The 24026-nt window shown below is 32.7% G+C and overlaps 2 protein-coding genes across 12 annotated transcripts; both read right to left on the bottom strand.

Annotated features, from left to right (window-relative positions):
• Positions 1 to 6443, bottom strand: LOC107942590 (uncharacterized). 11 transcript variants are annotated; one of them, XM_041080213.1, is made up of 9 exons: positions 6286 to 6436; positions 4694 to 4733; positions 4568 to 4616; positions 3724 to 3829; positions 3082 to 3264; positions 1975 to 2406; positions 1602 to 1685; positions 1426 to 1505; positions 1 to 426 (listed from the first exon to the last, which is right to left on the bottom strand). In XM_041080213.1, exons 2-8 carry the CDS (start codon positions 4729 to 4731, stop codon positions 1441 to 1443), a joined length of 957 nt encoding a protein of 318 aa, XP_040936147.1. In that variant the 5' UTR covers positions 4732 to 4733; positions 6286 to 6436; the 3' UTR covers positions 1 to 426; positions 1426 to 1440. The 11 variants fall into 11 exon arrangements, with proteins under 11 accessions (XP_040936147.1, XP_040936149.1, XP_016731776.1 ...); XM_041080214.1 differs by lacking the exon at positions 1 to 426 and adding an exon at positions 676 to 997; XM_041080215.1 differs by lacking the exon at positions 4694 to 4733 and having other exon boundaries at positions 4568 to 4647; positions 6286 to 6443.
• Positions 6444 to 9753: 3310 nt separating this feature from the next.
• LOC107942592 (nucleolar protein 10) lies at positions 9754 to 17439 on the bottom strand. Its single transcript, XM_016876290.2, has 16 exons — positions 17092 to 17439; positions 16862 to 16960; positions 16664 to 16755; positions 16005 to 16105; positions 15105 to 15195; positions 14170 to 14228; positions 13947 to 14067; positions 13654 to 13722; positions 13500 to 13552; positions 13244 to 13352; positions 12388 to 12558; positions 12116 to 12274; positions 11718 to 11810; positions 11370 to 11564; positions 10443 to 10648; positions 9754 to 10333 (listed from the first exon to the last, which is right to left on the bottom strand). Exons 1-16 carry the CDS (start codon positions 17222 to 17224, stop codon positions 9973 to 9975), a joined length of 2112 nt encoding a protein of 703 aa, XP_016731779.1. The 5' UTR covers positions 17225 to 17439; the 3' UTR covers positions 9754 to 9972.
• Positions 17440 to 24026: the final 6587 nt, after the last annotated feature.

Genomic DNA, 24026 nt, shown 5'->3' with positions numbered 1-24026 from the left:
TATAAAACCATCCAATATTCATATTTCTGCACCAAATTGAGTCACAAACTTAGATTAAACTCCACAAAACACCATAAAACATTTAATATGATTCCACAATGCATTAGTTATAAATAGCAAACAAAATCTATCAATCCCTAATTACCTGTCAATAAAATCATAAGCAAAGGACACACTAAGAGTGCCAACAGATTCTATGGCAACACGGCCGCTTCCATGGACTCCAATTGGCACCAAAATAAACAAAAACTGTATGTTTCATTCGAATTTATTTTTAGAACTCGGTTTCCCTCTCCGAACCATGCTATCCGTCGCTACCAAAGATGTCAGTGAAATCCTTCTATCCATCAACCATTGAATTTGATGACTTCCTAAAATGCTATATATACAAAATCCCCTTTTTATTACAAAGGAGAGCAGTAGTACCTGAAGTAATACATGGCACGATGACGGCATTGTGAGTGATTACAATCTGCGGAGTAAAATAAAAATGCCAAGGAAGAAAAGTTTGATCGCACAAAATTAATAATTGCACTTTCATACTGGTTTTTTCTTTCTTCTTTTTTTGCATTTACTACTTATGACTAAACCTATCGAAGAGTCAGGCAACACGTCCAGTGTGATAAACCCAATCCGCATATGGCTGAACACAGCATGAATTATTATTAATAATAAAATATTCTTTTCATTTCAATTTAATTATAAAAAGGATTTTATAACATTTTATAACTTTTTGAATAGTAAAACAGGCTGTCAGTCCAACACAGCTCATGGACAGGTCTACATGTTACATTAAGCTATAGCTCAAGGGGCAAAGGGGTAGGGGAGATTAACTTTAGACCCTATCACACCTAAGGAGTAGTAAAAACTATTAGAGTAAGCCTTGGTTGTTTTCTTCTTAATAAAAGATGGGTCCTTACATAGAGGTGTTCATGAGCCGGTTCAAGGCCTGATTCTATAAAAACTCCGGCTTGAGCCCGAGCCAGCTCGACCCAACCTGCCCAAATGACTAGTTTTAAAGTTTTAAGAACAAAAAATATTTTTATTTAATTTAATTATAAAAATATATAAATATTAATATAGAATTATATTTATTATTTTAAAACAGTAAAACAGGCTAGCCCGAGGTTGAAAATCTAGGCCCAAGCACTGCCCAAAGCAGGCCTGCCTGGAACTTGAACACCTTGGACCTTACTCATTAGGAAATGGGTTTCATGGGATAAAGTCTATTGACAAATTAGTACCTACATAAAAGAAAATTTTATCGGCAAATTAAATAAAACACAGAAAACACATAGTGGTGGCAGAAAAGAATCTTAGCAACCGCAAAAACTGGTCTCAAAAGAATGGGCAAGTAAATTCCAAAACAGTTACTAGCACAGCAGATAAATGAAAATATAAAGTAAATATTTGTAAAGCAAATACCATTAACGCGTAGAGCTATTCACTTCGAAAATCGTCATAACTCAATCCCTCTGATATGGTGTCCAACCTTTTGTTGTCGCCTATAAGCCAAAGACAAAAATTGTCAAGATCTTCATAAATCAGAATCAAGAAACTTCAGTATATAGTTCTTTCAACTAGAAGGAGACAAGGTTCACCTTGATGCTCCCTTTCACGAGAATCCAGAAATGTTTCATTATCAGGCGCTAAGAAAGGTGACCGGGGGTAGCTCTCCAGTATATCTGAAATTATAAAGAGGTTACTCCAAAAGAAAGTTTAATTATATAGATTTTTTTCTTGGATAATGTATATCTAACCTCTTAACTAATGCTAACTGGGCTAAAAACTTGCTTAGCTAATTTTAAAATAGACTCACAACCAAGATGTCGAGGCACAAACACATGCTTGCATGCAGACAAATATATGTATATGTGGTATGCTGAACATGCATGTCCCCACACAAACTGACAGAGAGAAAGAAACCTGAACTCTGAGAAAAATCAGCTGTAAGATCGGAAAGACTGAAATTACGAGGGATCTGGCCTAAAAATCCAAATGAAGAAATGTCGGCATCCAGAAGTGGTTCATTCAGTGGTTGAGTGCTTGATTCTACAGTACTGAAAGACGTATCCCCAATTGTTGGACGTGCCTCCAGAACATTGCTCTCAGCGCCAAACATGTAAGGAGCACCGCCTGAATAACCAGCTTCAGGTTTTATCATTTTCCCATTCATTCCTTGCATCAGACCCATGTTTGAATTCTGAGTTGAGAGCATGCCTTGAGGGGCATCAATCCTGCTTGCATGGCTAGGCAGCTCAATGGGAGGATGAATTCCAGCATGCAATGCCGAACTACCATTGGTGAATACATTAGGCAAACTGGAGTCCATGGGATGGTGCATGTTCTCCTGCTTCAGAGCTGGTCCTGTGTTCTCTGGGGCATAGCAGGATGAGTTCTGAGGCACTGTTAGAGAAAGCTAAATTAGTCGTCAAAAAAAAAAGAAAGGAGATCGTCAGCATCTAAACTAAACCTAGGAAAACTCAATAATTGGAAATAGTATTAACTATTTATAACACCTGCCACCTCTAGTAATCTATCAAATTAAAAATGGATTGCTACATTCTCAAAAATCAATGAAAATTGCAAGAAAGATAAAGGAAGATTGGGGAAGTCATCAGACCAAAAAACAGTGCCCAAAGGCAATATGTTTTCCGGCAATTGGTATAAAAATCAGATATGGGAATAAGTGCAAAAGAAGTAATCACCCTGATGTCTACTCCTGCCTATATCCAATTTCCACATAGTTACTCATACAGAGGAAGTTAAAATGAAAGTCTTCAAGCCTATTGTCAACACTCAGTTTAAGAAAAAATTAGACAAGCCTCGTATACCAACATAAATAGAGCCTAAACAAACTACCCTCAATCTTTGTCTCCACAGTAATACTAACATAAAAAGATCATAAAGGAACTACTCTCAAACTTTGCTTCTAGAAACATGTAAAATGATTGTTTAACAAATCAAATCTCAACAGAATAAAGTGTGCTAGGAAAGTGCTAATTCAACAAATTTGGGGCATGCCCATGCATCAAACTAAAATGTCAATAACATGTTCAACAGGGCAAAAAGAAATCTTACTCAGTGGCATTTGAGGTCCGTTAGAATTAGAGATTGAGGAAACTCCAGCTGTACGAATCTGACTCATCAATCGAACTTGTTGCTCAAGCAGCTCGTTGAATTCCACTATTTGTTGCTTCACCATCAGTCTCAGATAATAAGCCTGGAAGAATTCTCTATTCTCTTCTTCAAGCTTTTGCCAAACTGAAAAGCATGAGATATTTTTGAAAGGAAGTTATTAAAAAAAAAAAAAACCTAATGTCATGTAATGACCGCAAAATATTGGAAAAACCTCATGAAGTCATGATCAGCAACAATACCTGTCAGTTTACCAACACAATGGTCCTTACCCAACAATAAGTTAAAGCTAGGTTCCAAATTAGGGGGATTTGGACTGCCTAGTCTCTAGGGTTCTCTCAAAATGGGTTTTTACAAGGGGAAGACAAATCTATGTGAGATATGTGTACCATATTGACATCCCTGATCCCATGCCAGATAGAACGCAAAGCTAGAGCATGGGTTTAGTCTATCTTTTCTTATAATTTTTCTAATATGTAATTTATAATACATACAGCTATCAGGTTAGGGGTGTTTTATAAGGACAGATAATCAGGAAAAAATGTGGATGTTATGATGAAATAAAATATTTAAACTGACTGTTACCAAGTTCAGTAAAACCAGGCTCAATTTTGGCCTGAGCCAGCAGAGTTTCCACAACTTCCTTCTGCGTCATGTAGAGTTGAAGACATCGTTCTATAAGGTTTTGAACCTGAAGACACACATGTAAGAGCAAAAACACCTTTAGCCATTGTGGGCATCATATACCTCTCAGAGCCTACAAGTCAAACAAATCTACGACTGTAGAAGCACCTTCATGAACACACAAACAAAGGATGACCAGCAGTCGGCCATGTAGAACTAATTGCATCTTAGATATACATCTTAATTTTGCGACGGGAACAAAAAGGAATAATTTTATGCAGTTTGTGCTGTTTCTCCTTTATCTTTTGTATCTCTCCACTTCATGGTATAAATAAGCTATCTTTCACTGCTCTTAAAAAGGTTTGTTTACTATGATTATAGATTATACTAGTATCAGATCTAAACAAGGACCAGTTCCATAAATCAAAGGTAGATTCCACAACTTCAATATATTAACCTACAATTTTGCTTTACACTTTTACAGTTTTATTAACTTACCAGACATTTTTTTCTGCTTCACATTATTTCTAGCAAATAGTTCATTCTTAAAAACAGCTTCAGAATTTTAAATTCATAAAAACATTGAAAAGTTCTCAAAATGTGAAATACTAACAAAACAAACACATCTACATAACAACCACATCTGCCCAACATAAAGTAATAATTTTAGCAAGACATATAAAAGGAACAAGGATATCGACATAATTAATATGGAAATTTATATGCATGACCAAATTAATGCATAACATACAGTTTACTGGACATGATCGTTCTTTAACTGAAAGAAGCAAGGTCAACATCTTACCAACTGTATATCCTGGCGCGAAACCCTTTTAACATCTCCAGTAGACATCCTTCATTCAAAGTACCAAAGAAGATATTAACCTAACACATATATACCAGTAATTATAAACTACCTTGCCAAGATTACCAAAACAACAAATCAGGCAACCTTGCATGCAGCACCATACCTGAAAATAAACACAGTTTGACAACAAATACAAAAATATACATATTCAAGCATAAGTAAATTAATATCCTTATACGATTCACTCTTGCTCAAATAAACACAATTTGACAACAAATACAAAAATATACATATTCAAGCATAAGTAAATTAATATCCTTATACGATTCACTCTTGCTCAATTTTTCATCAATAATTTAACAGCAAAATTATAAAATAAGAAAAAAAATTAACTTGGCAGACAAGAACTTGATTATATGATCATGCAAACAGAAGATTAGATTAAAACAAGAGATTTAACTGCCTCAAAGTCATCTAATTTCATCTAGCACTACAAGTTTAAAGCAGTGACCAACATGAAACAATATAATAAAGAATTCTCAACAACTATTAATCTTTTCTTCTCCCTGATCAAATTTTCATCAATAATTTAACATCAAAATTATCAACAAAAAAAAAAAAGAACTTTACAAGTAAAACTTGATTATTTGATCATGCAAACACAAGATTCAGTTAAAACAATAGATTAAATCACCTCAAAGTCACTTAATTTCATAAAACACTACGAGTTTAAAGCAGTGATCCACATGAAACAACATAACTAAAAAAATTTCAACAATTATTCATCTTCTCTTTTTACTGATAAATTTTTCATTAATAATTTAACAGCAAAATTATTAAATAAGGAAAAAATTCACTTGACAAACAAAACTTGGGTTCGATTAAAATAAGAGATTAAATTGCCTCAAAGTCATCTAATTTCATCTAGCACTACTAATTTAAAGCAGTGATCAGCATGAAACAACGTAGTTAAAGAATTTTCTACAATTATTAATCTTTTCATTTTCCTAATCAATTTTTTTTCCAATAATAGAACCACAAATTTATCAAATAAGGGGAAAAAGAACATTGACAAACAAAACTCGATTATATGATCATGCAAACACAACATTAGATCAAAACAAGAGATTAAATTGCCTCAAAGTCATCTAATTTCATCTAGCACTTCTAATTTAAAGCGGTGATCAGCATGAAACAACGGAATTAAAGAATTTTCTAAAATTATTCATCTTTCATTTTCCTAATCATATTTTTCCAATAATAGAACATCAAACTTATCAAATAAGGGGGGAAAACTTTGACAAACAAAACTCGATTATATGATCATGCAAACAAAAGATTCGATTAAAACAAAAGATTATACTGCCTCAAATTCATCTAATTTCACCGAACACAACAAGCTTAAACCAGTGATTAACACGAAACAACATAATTAAAAAAATCAACAATTCCTCATCCTTTTCTCTCTCTTTTTTTTCATTTAAATTAGGAAAAAAAAAAGACGATCACAAACGCAAAACAAAGGGTAAAATAACACAAAATATAACAAAAATTTGAAAAATTAATTCCGTTTCGATTCACCGCGGCATGCAAAAAAAAAACACGGATTTGTATGATAATGATACCTACCGGATACGTTTTCAAAAAAATTGTAAAAATTTGTAGATAAAAAATTGAAAAAATAAACAAATAAATAAAGAGGATTTTCAACTGACCTTCGAGTTTCAGCCGATTCGTACAAAGCAGGGTAACCTGAGAAATTAAAAGGCAAAAAAAAAGAAAAAATAAAGAGAAAATAAAGAAGATCAGAGAAAAAGGTGGTGGTTTATTTAATTATTTATTATTTATTGTATTAATAAATGAAAATCCAGTGGAGACAGTGATGGGAGAAATTTTTGTATTTATAGACACTTACCTTCTTTTTTAAATAAAATAAATAAATATATAAAAAAAAACGGCACAGCATTGTGGTTATACATGTCAGGGGATACCCACCTAAGAGTAGGGTGTCCAGAACAAAGGGTTAAAATACCTGGGAGGTCCTTGTATTATATGAACTGAATCAAATTAGTCTTTCTTATTGTTAAATGGATCAATTTAGTCCCTATACTATTAAAAAGAATTAAATAAATCCAAATTGTAATAGAGTTAACATTTATTATATAAAAATATCATGGAAATTATTTTTCAACTACAGTTCAATTCTAAACAAAATATTGTATTTATAGAACCACAACAACTTTAAAAATATTAACTCTGGTAAACATTAAATGTTAACTCTATTCTAATTTAGCCTTATTTGATTCATTTTAATAGTATAGGGATTAAATTGATCCATTTAATGGTAAAGGGACTAGTTTGGTCAGACATTTATAATAGAGAGACCTCTCATGTACATTGACCGCAAAATAAGAGTTAATATACTATTTGATACTTAAGTTTGGCTTCAATATTCAATTTGGTATATGAGGTTTTTTTGTTCTAATTTGGTACCTGAGTTCAGCTTCAATGTTCACTTTGGTTCCAGAATTTTTTTCAATTTGATACTTCAAGATTTTTTTGTCTCAATTTAGTACTTGAGTTTGATTTCAATGTTAATTTTGGTACTAGAGTTTTTTTTTATTATTTGTCTCAAATCATGTTTTTCTATTAGAATATACGTGTTCAACATTAATTAGACCACGTAATTTCATTTGACTTTTGTACCAAATGAGACATTTTCTTATAAAAGAAAAGTCATGTCCAACCAGTCAAATTGATCAAATCAATTGACTCTAAATTTTTAAACTGAGTTTAGTTAATTTGATTTCAAAAATAGATGAATTTAATTGTATTAGGTCGGTTTCAGTTTTACAAAAATCAAACCTGAGCTAATCGAATTTGTCAACTTTAAATTATATTTTAAATACATTTACAATTTTATATAAAAACTCCTTACCACTTAAGCTACTCTTGGTTCTATGAACCATAGTTCGAACAATCATTCACAGCACACTGACATTTGACAGAGCACGAAAAATAAAATACCCACAAGGGAATAATACTTTCAATTGTTGGGGAGGATCAGTCGACTACTCAAAAAATAACATTTTAAAGAATTCTTTCAAAAAAAATTAATCTTTCGATACAGCCTCGTTGTAATAAAATAATTATTTTGACTTTTTTTTTTTCTAGAATATTATTGTATAGTTGATATTTGCAGGTCATGTGACTTTAGTTTGGATATAGATGTTCATTTCTGAATGGTTTATGTGTGATGTTGTGAATGCTTGTATGTAGCTTTGTGTTGGATTTGATGTTTTGTTTTGTTATTTTCTAAACTTAGTGTTATTCTTGTTTTGGACTTTATCTATTTGCCTAACTCGTATTGGATTTTCTAATTTGGATTTTGTACTTTGTGTTGCACTTTCAATTTCTACTTTGTGTTTTATTGGTTAATCTAATCCGTGGTAGATTGTCGATTAGTGTAATTTTCTTTTAAAAGCTAATGAAATGATTGAAAATATATTAATTTTGTTAATTTTCAGGTTTATAGACTGAATCGATTAATTGTTCACCCCATATTTAAGAGGTTCATAAAGGAATAAAATATTTCATTAAATATCAATTTAGAAAAAAAAATTATTTATTACATTTTTAAATTATAATTTATATAACTTTAATTTCAATTAGAATTATAATTCAATTAGAATTATTCATTATAAATACTTTTATAATTAATATAATTGTATTGGATTTTCTAATCTGATTTTGTTGCTCAAATTTAAAAAAAAATACTTTTAAAAAGTAACATAAAAAAGTGATATGAAAAAATTGTGGTTATATTAATTTAAAATATTTGACATTGTTTTTAAAAGTAGTGGTGAAAAGTTAAAATGTTCTTTAAAATACTATACATAAAATATACTTTTTAAATACTTTTTAATAATTAATTAATTATTTGTAAATTTAATTATATATGAAAAATTTTAAAATTTTAAATGTAATAATATTTAATATTTAATTAAATAATTCTAAACTTAGTGTTATTCTTGTTTTGGACTTTATTTAGATATGAAATAATTTAAAATTTTAAATATAATAGTATTTAATATTTAATTAAATTATTGTAATAATATTTGTAAATTATATTTAAATAATTCAATATAAAATATAAATTAATTTTAAATTTTATATACATTTTAAATAGTTAATACAAATAAGAGTGGTTTGATAATATATACTTCAAAACGTAAAAATCAAAAACTAAATAGACTTAACCCAAACTCTTACATTATTTTACCCTACTTTCAACCTAAAAACCACTCCAAGAGTTAATATTTGACATTGCTTTTGAGGTTAATTTCTACACTTAAAAATATTTGTCAAACTAGCCCTTAGCTTAAATGTTAAATATTAAAGAATACATTAAAGCATTGATATTTAAGGTTTTAACACAAGAAATATATATAAAATTGCTAATTATTAAATAAAATTATATTTAAAAATAAGAAGATGAACTTAACAAGTTTAAGTTAACCCCATAAAATTTAAACAATATTTTGAATAGCAAAGTATATATTGATAACAAATATATAAAGACTTAAATTGCTCAATTTTATAATTTAAACCAAGATAATATAGACGTAACGTTTTTATACTGATACTAGCATGCTTTGATATACTATTTTAAATTTATCAATATTTTAAATTTTTTTACATATTTATTTATAGTTTAATTTACAGTTTCTTATTAAGTTGTATATACATATAAATATTATATATATTTATTTGATTTAATTTTTAGTTTCTCAATAAATTATATATTATACAGAAATACAATTACATTTCAATTATATTCATATAAATATAAGTTTTAAAATTATTATTTAAGTTCAATAAATTAAAAAATTAAAATGATTTAAGATAAAATATTTAAAAATAGACTTAAAATATCAAAATTTTATACCAATTAATATAGACCGGTACACATCAATATTGACAGAAACAGGCCAAAATACACTAAAATTTTAACGTAACGAAACATAAACTACTTGGTACCAATTTAGGATTAAAACAATATATAACAGCCGGTACAATACCGACTATCATGATCTAAGCACTAAATTACACTTTTACTATAGTATAAGAGAGTTAAATAATTTAACCTTGAGAAACATGATTGCAAAAACCAAAACCAGTAATGAAGAGAGTAATATTGTTTAGCAATATATTTGTATAATCTACCAAAAGAACATTTGAGCTTTTTAACTAAGGGTAACAAACAAAATTTTGCTTCTCCATAAGAAAAAAATGCATAACCCTAGAAATAAATACAACAAAAACCATATATGGATATGGCGGCATAAGCAGGAAGGATCCTGACCTGAAAATTGAGCAAATATATAAATGCAAAGACATGATTACCTTCTGCCTCTCCTTCCTCTCCCACGCCCTCCGCCTCTGCCTCCACCCCTGCCTCGGCCTCGGCCTCGGCCTGTGAACGTTGATCTATCTGGCTTCAGCCCTAATGATTGAACTCCTCTCTTTTCGTGTCTGGTCATTCTGTCCTCATCGTCCTCCTTGTATTTGGCTGAACTTTTAGTGATGAAGGAAATTTGTCGTGACCCTCCCGGCCCCAACTTCACGTCATTTGGTAAACCTGAAAACTGGTCATCTTGGAGAGCCTTCACTCTCTCCCCCATAGGAAGTGAATCTTCCTTTGCAAGTGAAACGTTGTTCCAAAACGCTTCCGCGTGCCGCTCATCTTTAACTTCATACATTCTGTACATTTTTTGTGAGAGAAAAGATGATTAATAATGCAGAAAACTATCGCTTGATGAATGAAGCCGTACAGGATGCCTATAAGTCATAAAGACAAGAAACAGCTCACCTTGGACCTCGTGACTTCTTTCTTTTATGATTGACACCCAAATCTTCAGATGATTGGGATGCTTCTGAAGCATCAGAATCACTCGAACTCTGATCATCGTTTTCCACAACAGGTTCGAAATGTTCCTCAACCATTGACGGTTGCTTCTTGGAAGCCATAGGATGTAAAGCAAGATACTCTTGTGATTGCTCGTCGATTTCATATTCCTGGATAAGAATCAGGAAGGGAAACGTTAAACAGAGATCCAGCAATTAAGATCCATAAGTACTAACATAAAAATGTATGAATTACTGAATAGCAGATAAATCAACTAGGATAAGCAAAAACAAACTCAGAACTCGCTAATATAAGAAAGGCACAGTAGTTACAATTTACACTCTAATTGACAAAAACAGGTAGATGTACCATGGAGACCCTATAAGGAGTTAGATTGCATTTTGCCTCTTTTACTAAAAAAATGAACAAATTAATTCTTATTAGATCAAAAAGCAAACTGGTCATTTATTGAAAAATTCATCTATGTAACTGATAGAATAACCATAAAATTACCCATGTGTACCTCATTCTGACATACAAGAACCAGTTTTTAAGAGTAGAAATGGATGAAATAAATATTAACAGAAGGACCAATTTGCTCTTCAATCTAAATGTATAGGGACTAATTAACACATTTTTTGAGTTGAGGAGGCAAAATGCAATTCGACTCCTATTCAAGGGCCTCCATGGTTCTTAGATACATTTTCTATTAAAAATACTCTGCCAAAGTTCTTGATCGTGTAACAACTTTTCGAAAAGGATAACAATTACCAAGATAATTAAAGCGGACAATAAAAAATGTGAAAATAAAAATTAAAAATAATATTAAGAGCTGGAGAAAAGGTGAAAATTAAACTGAAAGCTAGTAATAGCATGGCCAGATTATCATACCTTATTTTCAAACATTTGTGCAAATCGCTCATCTTTAAATATTTCAGTGCTAAGCGCACCTTTCTTCTTCTTCTTTGAAGTTTTCTTACTCTCGTTATCATCAATGTCTTTCTTCGTGTTTTCAGCCTCTTCATTCTCCACGATCCGCACTGCAAGTTCTTGATTAACCTTAACCTTGGGTATTTTCCTCTTCATCTGCAGGAAAAATAAATGAAGAAAATAAAATTAATCAACAAACTTAGATTCTCCAACCCTAAAGATCTCTACATATTGAACTTTTCTTTATGGAATAGGTCGGGTAAAACACAATGGAATCAAAGTTTTAAAAACAGGAATGAAAATACTGACCGTAATACGGTTGCGACGTTCAGCCTCCAGTTTCTCTTGTTTTCGCTGCTCTATGTAAGTTTCATATGCAAAAGGATCTGCCAATGCTTTTGCCTGCAAATATATGTAAAATATGAATAGAAAAATAGTGAAGATGTACAAAAGAACCACATTGAGCATTGAAAGCACTATCTGATCAGAAAATAGAAAAATTACATAACTCTCTTTCTGAATTTAATCTAGCAACTCTGAACTCATTTTTTTGTTTCTGCATCTCAACTTTTATTTACTTCTAGATATTTCGTGTTTCACACACCCAACCACACAAATTTCCAGCAGGTGACACAATGCAATTATCAGGAGTTTTTAAGCTGCATAATATCCTTAACAAGAAATAATAAAAAGACTAGCAGTCTTGCCTTTTTGTACAAACGAAAGTCAATGAAGAACCCGTGCATGTAGGCTCGCAGAAGATTGGTCCCAATTAGATTTGTCAAATTCAACTTCTCAAGATCCTCTTTTGTTAAAAATTTATAGTTGTCATATATGCTTGTTTGTCCACCCTCCTCAAGCTCTTCCTATAAAATATATACAAAGTAAACACTAGTGCACCACATCTGCATATCCCAACATAGTACATCCAATAAAAGGATAAAACAAAGACTGATTAGGATACAAGTTAAAAACACACCGTAAGAGATTCCAGTGAAGAACACCACTTGGGAACAGGTCCCAAAGCAGGTATGAAATAAGCAGGAATCTGGCTAGCATCCAAAGCCAGCAACATCAGCCCACTATCATTGAACACACATATATCATTGATTGCCCCAGCTGTTGGTTCAATGCTTGTCATTCCTTCTCCCTTGAAAAAGAAAAATCACTCAAGAATTAGATATGAGTTTTGACTTTGAGAAAGAGACAGTTTTGGACCATTATCAGGCATATATTTCACTTATGTGGTTGTATATGAACCTGCTTTTGTAAGTTAATGTGTGGCAAGATGAATTATGCCTCCTGCACCCCCAAAAGGGTAAAAAAAATCATATGCATGTTGATGAATGTGGAAATCCATACATGTATTGTGTGCATGAATGTTTGCATACGCAGTGAACAGTAACATACCTCCAATAAATGAAAAATGATGACGGTGATGATATATCTCCATTTGACAAAGTAATTTAATCGAGTCTAATACAAAACATCTAAAACTTCAAAGCAAGAGAACAATACCATCACCTTTTACATGGACAATTGGAAAGTTCTGAATATGCAAAATACACATGATAAAGGCATTGGCATGCATATATATCTAGATGTTGCAAAAATCCTGAATAATGATGATGGTGACCATACTCTCTTAAGTCCCATAAAAACATAGACAAGCAGAAAGTTTAAAACAATAAAACCACACTAGAGAAGTATAGACAATTGAAATGTTTGTATGTTTAAATGACAACACATTCCTGGAGATTGTGGATGGGACCTTGCTCACTTACGGTTCCCTTGGAAAACAAAAACAAAGAACAGTATATTAGGGAGGAAATTACCGTCTCAGGATCCCATATTTTAACAATATGAGTATCTGTGGTAATTAATTTTGGTTGGTCAAAGTTCGGAGTATTATGCCACTTAATATCCAATATTGGGCTGCCATACCTGTTTAACAGGAATATAGTTTCTAAAAATTAATAACTGAATCAAGGAAAACTAAGCTCACTCGTACAAGAAGACTCACACGCGTACCCACCCATAGTTTCCTCATCGACGAAATAAATAGAAATGTTAAGAAACATTATCACTTACATGTGATCCTTAACTCGGATAGGAGATGAAGAACGTAAGTCATAGATTAGCACCTAAACATGAGCAAACCCATGAGATATTTTTAAGGTGATAGAACAAAAGTATAATGTAATGAGGGCATGATGAGATCATTCATCAGTGCTATGCATCATACCTTTCCTGCACTGCTTCCAACACCCATGAGGAAACCTCCACTCTCGTCAAACCCAATTGCAGTAACTTCCTATATATAAGCAGAACAAATAAGTGTTTTAAACATGAAAGAACATATTATAGGCTACAGGAAAAACACTAGGCTGCGAAAAGGATCTCTGCGGTGATATATGTAGGACGCTACTAAAAAGTCAACTATTTTCTGGTAAGTGTTTCTTTTTTTGGAACAGTAAAAACAATTTATAGCTATAAAATGTCAGAAAAAGTAATCAGAGATCAAGCAGCAAAAGTTACCTCCTCTGCATCACCGGCAGGAGAAACAGCATTTATTCTGCCAATTGAAGTTTTCATTCTCATGTCGAAACATTGAACAGCACCATCCTCACCGCCACAAGCAACTAAGCCATGAAACTTGCTGAAACCATAGAAACATATTATCCTTGAATCAGCAAACCTAGTAAGCATATTGTCTAGAACAATAGGCAAAGAGGATAAATAGGAAAAAATCCCCAAGAACCTTCTAGAAACCACATTTAGTGCTGGAGATTGAGTGTTAAGAGAAGATAGGAACCGTCCCTGTTGAAAAATGAAATCCATCATCAACATAACAAATTATGCATTTTTAGCAAAAAAAAAAAATTCAAAAACCCAATATTGCAAAATCCCAGCTTTAGGCATGAATAAAACTTTCCTAAAATAAGTAAAACATGATGTAATTCGCATCCTATACTACACATAAAAGAATAGTACCACTCTATCCAAAACTTACAGCAACAGAGACAACAGTACTAAGCCCTAAACAAAATCTTGTTTTCTCTCAGCAAACTTCCTTACCAAGCATATAGCAAACAGATCACCATAAGCTGATTCTCTCAAGTTACTCCTAAAAAATATACTGTACAAATCTCCTACATAAAATGAACTAAGGTTCGCCATCCCTTCACCATTATTGAAAGAGGTAAATCAATTTTCACCCAAAAATTTATTCAGGACCACAAACAAATATGTTGGTGATAAAATTGCCTATCCATAAAATAAACTAACTCACAAACTCTATAAAAATAGATCATAAGTTCTTCTAAATGATGACAAACAATTTTGTTAGAATTTTCTATTGTACATTTGATTTGACATTTGATAAAGCAATGTTCGGTCAACAACTATCCTTAGCTTCTCCTTGCAAAAATTCAACCAATTACGAATTACCAACATTTTTTCAAATGAAAATTCGCAAACATTAATTGAGAAAGATGACCATAAATATGGTTTTCACTTTTCTGTTCAATATACAACGTTGCACTTATTGGCTAAATCAGGTGTCTACTTGTGCAACATTATGCTTGTATCTTCCCAAGCAATTGGTGATTCCTTCACAAATCAAAAGCTGATGGAAATCTCAAATGTCCATAGAGGCAGCAAGAGACAACTCATTAAACAATCTAAGTGATATACCTGTTCTAAATTAATTCGGTATAGATCTGGAGATGAAGCAGCACAAAGCAAGTCACAAGACCAGCAATCATATGCAATATTCCTTCCCATCCTGTCAAGCATCAGATAGACCAAAAAAATCACCATTCAGAACTTGTATAATTTGTTAACTAGTCAGTCAACACTATGTGTGGTAAAGGTCTAAACAAATATACGAACATCAGGAATAACAATTAGATTCTCCTACAAGTATAGACAGACATAAAAGATAAGAAATCTATAATTAAGCAAAACTCTTCTAAATATCCAATATTTAGCAATTTCTGTGCCTGTGCATGAGATCAAAAAGATGCACACTGAGCATAACTTCTTCTGTAAGGAAAAAGAGTATAAAAAGTGTACAACGGAACAGAATTGTGATTGCAAAGAGTAGCATAAATTCAAATTTTTATTCAGGCACCAATACTTGAAGACATTGATTATCGAAGTAAACAAAACATACATTGGGAGAGTAAGTTGCGGATTTAACCTTTCAAGTTGGTTGTATTTAATTTCCTAATCTTTTAATTGTTCCAGTAGGAACTTCAACGTTATCATGGTTGCAACCAACGCTTTTCACAAGAATGTTACAACAAAACCTAATTGGCACTGTTTTCTTTTCCCCTTTTCATTTCTATTGTTCTTTCTTTTTTTCCTTTTTGTTCCCATCGGTGCAGATGTGGAGAAAGATCGGGTAGATTATATCCCAAACAAACAAATGGAAATAACATCATCTTAAATATGACATACCAACAATCTGTGCCAAGAGCTAATTATAAAATCTACTGATCACTAAACTCAACCAATCAATCATTGATATGCAATGACAAACTGAAACTAATCCAAAAAGTAGACAGAGCAAAAAGTAAAGAACTATGAAACCTTGGAATCCGCAGACTGTGGTGCTTCCCATATTTTGCATGCAAATTAACAGAACGATCAGCACATAGGAATGCAAGTTTGGAATAGTCCCCATCCAATATCTATACATATAGAAAAATACCAAATCAAAATGTATCACACAGTACAAGAAAATTGTGTACAAGGGTAAGGAGATATTTATATTCGGATAAGATTGTAAAATAGGTGTTCTGATATGAGTTTCAGAACTTAATATTATAAAATGAGAACCCATAAACTTTTTTTTTGGGGGGGGGGGGGGAGAGAATGATTAACAAGATAATGAAGATATAAAAGTGATTCAATTATATGACAGCTTATAAAAAGTTTAAAAAAGTGAAGATAACCCTAAAATCCCTGCATTCATATTTGGTGCCCTACCAAAGTTGCAAAGAAAATTATACCCTTCAATCAAAAAAAGGTTCAACAACCAAAAAGGTTGTAATGAGATGTCTTATCTTATCGTAGAATGGCTAAAGCTAATGACTCTTCTTCCTTTGAAGAAACAAACAGCTACGTTGAGAAGGCTTAACCGACTGTTATTTTTCAATACAGAAACAAGGATGTTGCTATAGTTTCAAAGAAACATCAAATTACTGCAAAATTAGGTAATAGCCTCTCTAAAAACAGAAAAAAGATACCTGAAAATCAATTATTTCGGAATCGAGGTGCCTCTCAAACTTCATTGAAAATTGCCTAAGTTCATATACTTTCACTTGTGGAGGATATATACCTGAATGCCAACAGTGAATCATGAATGAATGAATTTCCTAAATTAATAAAACAGAAAAAAAAAAGAAAGAAACATCAGAGAAGTTGAAAGCTGAGCTGCAATAAACCTGACACAATAAGGTACTCCCCATCAGGTGTTATCTTGATTTTCGAGGTAGCAGTTTCGAATCTCAAATCCTGAATCAACTCCAACCTCTCCGTGTAATCTAGCATTAAGTAAACACAAACGTTAAAATGTCATAAAACAATAGAAATTTCTTTATCTAAAAAAAACAACAATGGTTTAGGGGTTAGGGTTTAGGGTTCTAGGAGTGACTTCAAAAGAGAAAAAGCTTACTTTTGTCTTTGCGGAGGGATCGTTGCTTCTTGGGAGCAAGCCAGGCAGCAACGGAGCGTTGATGGGAAGAAATCGTATACATCTTCACACCGTTAATGGAAACCGACTTCATCTTTCCTCCATGAGCCGCCATGTTTGTTGCTCTTCTCTCCTTTTTCTTATGGTATTAGAAATAAACAGAGAGACAAAGCAATTTTTCAAGTGGCGACAGGCAACCGCAGCACCAGCAGACGGTTTCGATGGTTCTACGTATCGAAACCAGTCAAACACAGAGAAGAACAATGGGAAGACGAGGGAAGAGAGGGAGGGAAGGGGTACAAAGCCTTTTTGTTGCTGCGGCTGCTATGGAGAAACAAAAGGGAACTAAAAACGACAGAGAGAATAGAAGTTGAAAAAAAGGTTAAATTCTTCTATTAGTCCTTGTATCATGTGTATGTTGTAATTTATCTTCTCTATTTTTATTTAGTCATTTTTGTCCCTATACTTTCATATTTTTTAAATTCTGGTCCTGACCAATTAAGGTATCAATATTATATCGAAGGGCAAATCATTTTTGTTTTTCAGTTTTTTGACGTTTTTAAATAATTTTCAAATATATTTTTTGATAAAAAATTATATATTATATATTATATATGTAAATAAATAGAAAAATTAAAACAGTGAAGTTAAATTTTAAAAGTTAGTTTTAAATATCAAAATTATTATCAATCAGTAAACATCGAAACTGGTCAAAACACACTAAAATAATAGAAATGTACCAAAATTTTGACCGAAACAGAACATAGACCACTTGGTACCAACCGATACCAAATACCAATATGTACCACCACTATAATGTGACCAAATGGTAATTGTTAATTTCGTTTAAGTTAAATTATATTATTTTAAAAGCTTACGTGATAAATATATTAATATATGTGTAAATCATGTTAACATATTATTTTTACATAATATTCACAGAAAAATTATATTCTTTTAATTAATAGATTTATTAACTTTTGTTTAAGTCCAAATTAGAAAAAGCATATAAACTAAAAATAATTAAATTAAATAATAAGGACTAAATTGTACTTAAATTACAAAATTAATTACAAAATTTGACCTAGAAAAAGTAACAACTATTATTTGATATTTACTAAAAATTAAAGAGACGAAAATTGGCGAAATTGAAAAGCATAAATATTAAATAAGGACTAAATTTTTAATAATAAAATAATTTGACCTTTTTTTTTCTTTTGCTCAAAAAAATAATAATAACTAAATTGGGCTTTTTAAATGCAGGAAATTGGGTTCAGAAAACAAAACCCAAAAAATAGCGAATGAGTTTTTTTGGGGGCTTTTCTAAATTCAGAATAACTTATTTGTGCTTTTTAAATTCAAGGAATTGGGACGAAGTGGTTTTTTTCTTACTCGGCCCAAAATACAAATGGGTAAATTACACTTAGGGCAAATTATTAGTAAGTTTACGTTTTGACCACTTAACTTTAAAAAGTTATAAAATTATTGCTAAACTATTTAAAAATATTTATTTAAGTCATTGGGAATGGGCTGTTAAAATCGTTGTTATATAGCTTTTTTTGTCCGTTGTAATATCCCGAATTAGGGCCTAATCGGAATAGTATTTTCGTGACCACAAATCTGAGATAGAAACGATTATTTTATAATTATTTTGAGGTTCATGATATGATTGCATGATTGTTTGAAAATTTCGTGATGAAATTCTATGCATAAAGTGCTTAAGTTGAGATTAGGGACTAAATCGAATAATTTGCAAAACTTGCATTCTAGAAGTTTTTAGTATGAAATTGCTTTGGAATATTAATGAGGAGGTCTTAAATAGCAATTTGACCAATTTCTAAGTCTATGGACAAACATTGGACATGGATGGAATTTTGGAAAGTTTAGTAGTAGTAAGGGCATTTTGGTCATTTGAATATTAAATGAAATAAAATGGGAAAAATAACACAAAAATGATCATCTTCTCCATAAATTGCTGCTGAATTTTGCTGTCCACCATAGCTAGGGTTTCAACACTTAAGCCTTGATTGTAAGTGATTTCTATGCCCGTTTTTAATGTTCTTTACATTTTTGGAATCCCGGTAGCTCGATTTAGCTTAGGGTAGCAATAATTCAACCTAGGGTTCGTATTTGGAAAAATACCCATAGGTGAAATTTGGGTATTTTGGTGTTTTATGATAGAATATGAGGTTTTAAATTATGTTAAACAACTTGTGCTACTCGGTTTTAAGTGAAAACGAGTAAAAGGGCTTAATCGGTAAAAATACCTAATAGTCATAAGTGCATGTTAGAGTGTGAATTTGATGTTGCTATAGAAGGGAAAAATGATCGGCATGTCATAAAACATAAGAAAATAGGATGAAGTTTAATTTCCGAGCCTTGGAGTAAAAGTGCAAATATGTAAAAGTTTAGGGGCAAAAATGTAATTTTGCCAAAGTTCGTATTAGGGACTGTTTTGACGAATGTATGTATCAAATAAGATTATTTTGGCATTATAGATCAAGAGAAACGAGATTCAATTCGTTATCGAGGGAAAAACAAAGTTTACGAAGAATAAGCTCGATTGCTAATATTTTGTATCGAGGTAAGTTCATGTGTAAATGTGGTAACATAATTGTCATTTTAAGTAATTTAATGTTATTTATATGATATGATGATTATTATCATGAAATATTATGCTTTGTGGTTATTATTGAGTAATATGCAAATTATGTGTACTACGTGTTAAATATGAATTGCTACTGAGTATCGGTTTTGATATTCCATGGAAGACAGCAAAGTGATCGAGGAAAAAAACCCGTTTGAACCTTGGGAATAGAATACAAGTGACATGTCACTAGGATATTTGAGTTCCGAACTCGTTGAGTTGAGTCCGAGTTTGTGAGATGTAACTAGGCATCCGAGCTCGTTAAGTTGAGTCCGAGTTCACTTATGGATGCGAACGCCCGAGCTCGTTGAGTTGAGTCCGAGTTCACTTATGGGTGGGTTACATGGTAGCTTGGCTACATAAGTTCAAGCTATTGAGTTTGTCTAGCTGCAGGTATGGCACTTACGTTCATGAAATCCGTGTATTCGAATTATATTCCGATGTGTTAAACGGGTGAATCTTAAGTGAATAAGGAGAATGCCTAAAACGAAGGTGACATGTTGGTAAGTGTGGTGAATGAGAAAATTTGACAGGCATGTACTTAAACTCTCGGGTTGAGAACTTGGTATGACGAAATCGTAGTAAGATATTAAATGCAAATGTAACATGAATGTCTTGGTGTTGTTTATGCAAATGATGTTTTATGTTGAATTGTATGATTATGTTACTTACTATTTGCATGTGAACTTACTAAGCATTTATGCTTACTCCCTCATTTTTCATTCATTGTAGTTGTTGACAAGCCGGCTTGAGAATCAGGATAGGTTGAAGGCTCGTTCACACTATCCGAAGACCTGAATCGGTAAAATGGCTTGTATATTTTGAATATGGCATGTATGGCAAAATACTCACTTTGTATAAATGATCTTATGATGTGGTTATAGTTTGGCAAGAAAAGGGGTTTGTGAATGATTAGCCATTGGAATGGCCAATCTAAGTCATATTTGATACCATGTATGTTTAAAATGCTAATTAGTCCATTAAAATCTATAGTAAAGTAAATTTTGTTACAAAGCAGAATATTGCTGCAGCAATGATGTGAATTTGAAAAATCACTAAAAATAGTAAAAATGGAGTTAAATGATGAATAAGTTATGGAATCGAAGCTTAATGAGTCTATGTTCATATAGATGGGACAAAATAGGTATATGAGTTATATTTTATGAGATATTTAAATTTTTGTGAAATAGGGCCAGAGCGATTTCTGAATCCCCTGTTTTGACTTTAAAAATTCACCATAAATTTAAAAAAAAAACAATTAGGAGTTGTATCTTACATGTATGAAATCCTTATTGAGTCTAGTTTTATAAGAAACAAACAGAATAATCATTGAAATTCTGTACAGAGAGATATCTGATTCGTAATACACAGGGGTCAGAGTAGCCGAACCCTGAAACAGGGGAAACTTTAACTAATAAACTGTACTAATTGGCCTGACCAAAAATTCTATAAAAAATTAGTAAATATATATATGAGTCTAGTTTCAGGAAAAATTTACGGAATTAGATTTCGAGTTCCGTAACTCGAGATATGAATTTTTAAGCGTCTGTGATGCAGTTAGCCAGCTTGTCTCGAAATTTTAAAAATAAGTTGTTTGAGTTGTTTAATTAATGATTTAAGCCCGTTTACACCTCGTGTTCGAATCCGGGAACGATCTTGGGTACGGGGCATTACATTTGGTGGTATCAGAGCAGGTTTAGTCAGTTATCAGACTAACGTATTGTATGTACGGGTTTTGCTATACATGCCATATGCATATATTGTGATAGTGTGACGACTTCTGACCTTTTAAATGATTTTTTTATAGTAAATGGATCCCGATTCAGCTGCGGCTGATGATGTAGAGAGTAATACACCAGGTCCGGCTGAAGGGGCGGTGCTGACTGAAAATCCACCTCCTACTGTTGGTCAATGAGGAGGAGAAGGGGCTCGAGAAGCCTTTCTCCAAATGATGAACGCCTGGTATACTGAGTTCGTTCGTACGAACCCGAATGCACAACCTCCCCTACCTCCCCCAATTCCTCAACCTGTACCCCCGATGCCTCAAGGTATAGATCTGATGAAATTTCACAGAATTCCAGTTGACAGAATCCGTAAGCAAGGGGCCAAAGAATTCAGAGCAAATGTTGATGATGATGCTGAAAAAGCAGAGTTTTGGCTTGAGAATTCTATTCGAGTGTTTGATGAATTGTCTTGTACACCTGAGGAATGCTTGAAATGTGCTATATCATTATTGAGGGATTCAACCTATCATTGGTGGAAGACACTGACTTCAGTGGTACCGAAAGAGAAAGTAACTTGGGAGTTCTTTCAAGAAGAATTTCGAAAGAAATACATCAGCGAAAGATTTGTTGATCAGAAGCATAAAGAGCTTCTTAAATTGAAGCAGGGGAACATGACAGTTACTGAATACGAAAGGGAGTTCTTCAGGTTGAGTAAGTATGCTAGAGAATATATTCCTACAGAGGCTAAAATGTGTAGACGATTTGAATACGGACTCAATGAAGACATTAAAGTATTTGTTGGGATTCTTGAATTAAAAGAAATGGTAGTACTTGTTGATCGAGCTTGCAAGGCTGAAGAACTACTTAAAGAGAAGAAAAAAGTAGAGGCTGAGACTAGAAATTGGAAGAAAAAATCGACAAGCAGTTCATTCTCACAGCAATCTAGAAAATCTAGAAATATGAATCCTCGTTCTCAGGTTTCGGCCGGGCAATCATATGGAAATTCTAAGAAGCAAAATGTGGGTCATAAATCTCAGATTACTTCCGTGTCTAGCGTGGGGAATTCGAGATTTGTTAAGTCCAAGTGCCAGCGGTGTGGTAGAAATCATTTTGGCCCATGTAGAGCGAATGAATGTTTTCGGTGTGGTTCTCCGGATCATTTTATTAGAGACTGCCCAGAGAGAGTTGAAAAAGAAAAACTTCAGAGTGTAAAAGCTAGTGGTACAGACTCGAGGGGAAGATATTCGAGAAAAGATGGAAATGAAGCAAGCAGCAAGAATGTAGTCAGAGATTCAGCAGCTAAATCTGAAGCAAGGGCTCTAGCTAGAACTTATGCCATAAAGGCACGTGAAGATTCTTCATCACCTGACGTGATTACTGGTATATTTTCTCTTTATGATGTTAATGTTAATGCTTTGATTGATCCCGGTTCTACTCATTCATATGTGTGCATGAAATTGGTGTCTAGTATGAATATACCTGTTGAGAACACAGGTTTTATGATTAGAGTGTAGAATCCATTAGGCAAATGTGTGATAGTTGATAAAGTATGCAAGAAATGCCCTTTAATGATTCGGGGTCATTACTTTCCGGCCGACTTAATGTTGCTGCCGTTTGATGAATTTGATGTTATTTTGGGTATGGATTGGTTGACATTGCATGATGCTATAGTAAATTGCAAAGAGAAGGTTATAGAATTAAAGTGTGAAAGTGGTGAAATTCTGCGGGTTGAACCAGGCAAATCAGAGGCATTATCTAGTGTGATTTATTCGATGTCGGCTCAGAGATATTTGAGGAAGGGTTATAAAGCTTATTTGGCGTATGTAATTAATACAAAAGAAATTGAAAAGAAATTTGAATTAGTGCCGGTTGTGTGTGAATTCTCGGATGTATTTCTAGAAGAATTACCAGGTTTGCCTCCAGTCAGGGAAGTAGAATTTGGTATTGATTTGATACCGGGAACAGCTCCGATCTCTGAGCTGACATCGAAGAAATCACACTAGATAATGCCTCTGATTTGCCTAGTTCAACCAGCAGAATTTCACCACTTTCACACTTTAATTCTATAACCTTTTCTTTGCAATTTACTATAGCATCATGCAATGTCAACCAATCCATACCCAAAGTAACATCAAATTCATCAAACGGCAGCAACATCAAGTCGGCCGGAAAGTAATGACCCCGAATCATTAAAGGGCATTTCTTGCATACTTTATCAACTATCGCATATTTGCCTAATGGATTCGACACTCTAATCATAAATTCTGTGTTCTCAACAGGTATATTCATACTAGACACCAATTTCATGCATACATATGAATGAGTATAACCGGGATCAATCAAAGTATTAACATTAACATCATAAAGATAAAATATACCAGTAATCACGTCAGGTGATGAAGAATCTTTACGTGCCTTTATAGCATAAGTTCTACCTGGAGCCACTGCTTCAGATTTAGCTGCTGAATCTCTGACTACATTCTTGCTGCTTGCTTCATTTCCAGCTTTTCTCGAATATCTTCCCCTCGAGTCTGTACCACTAGCTT

The sequence above is a fragment of the Gossypium hirsutum genome, chromosome A11, assembly GCF_007990345.1.
Source record: "Gossypium hirsutum isolate 1008001.06 chromosome A11, Gossypium_hirsutum_v2.1, whole genome shotgun sequence".
Taxonomy (NCBI): Eukaryota; Viridiplantae; Streptophyta; class Magnoliopsida; order Malvales; family Malvaceae; genus Gossypium; species Gossypium hirsutum.
The sequence above is the reverse complement of the archived record's forward strand: the minus strand, read 5'-3'. Positions and strand labels throughout refer to the sequence as shown.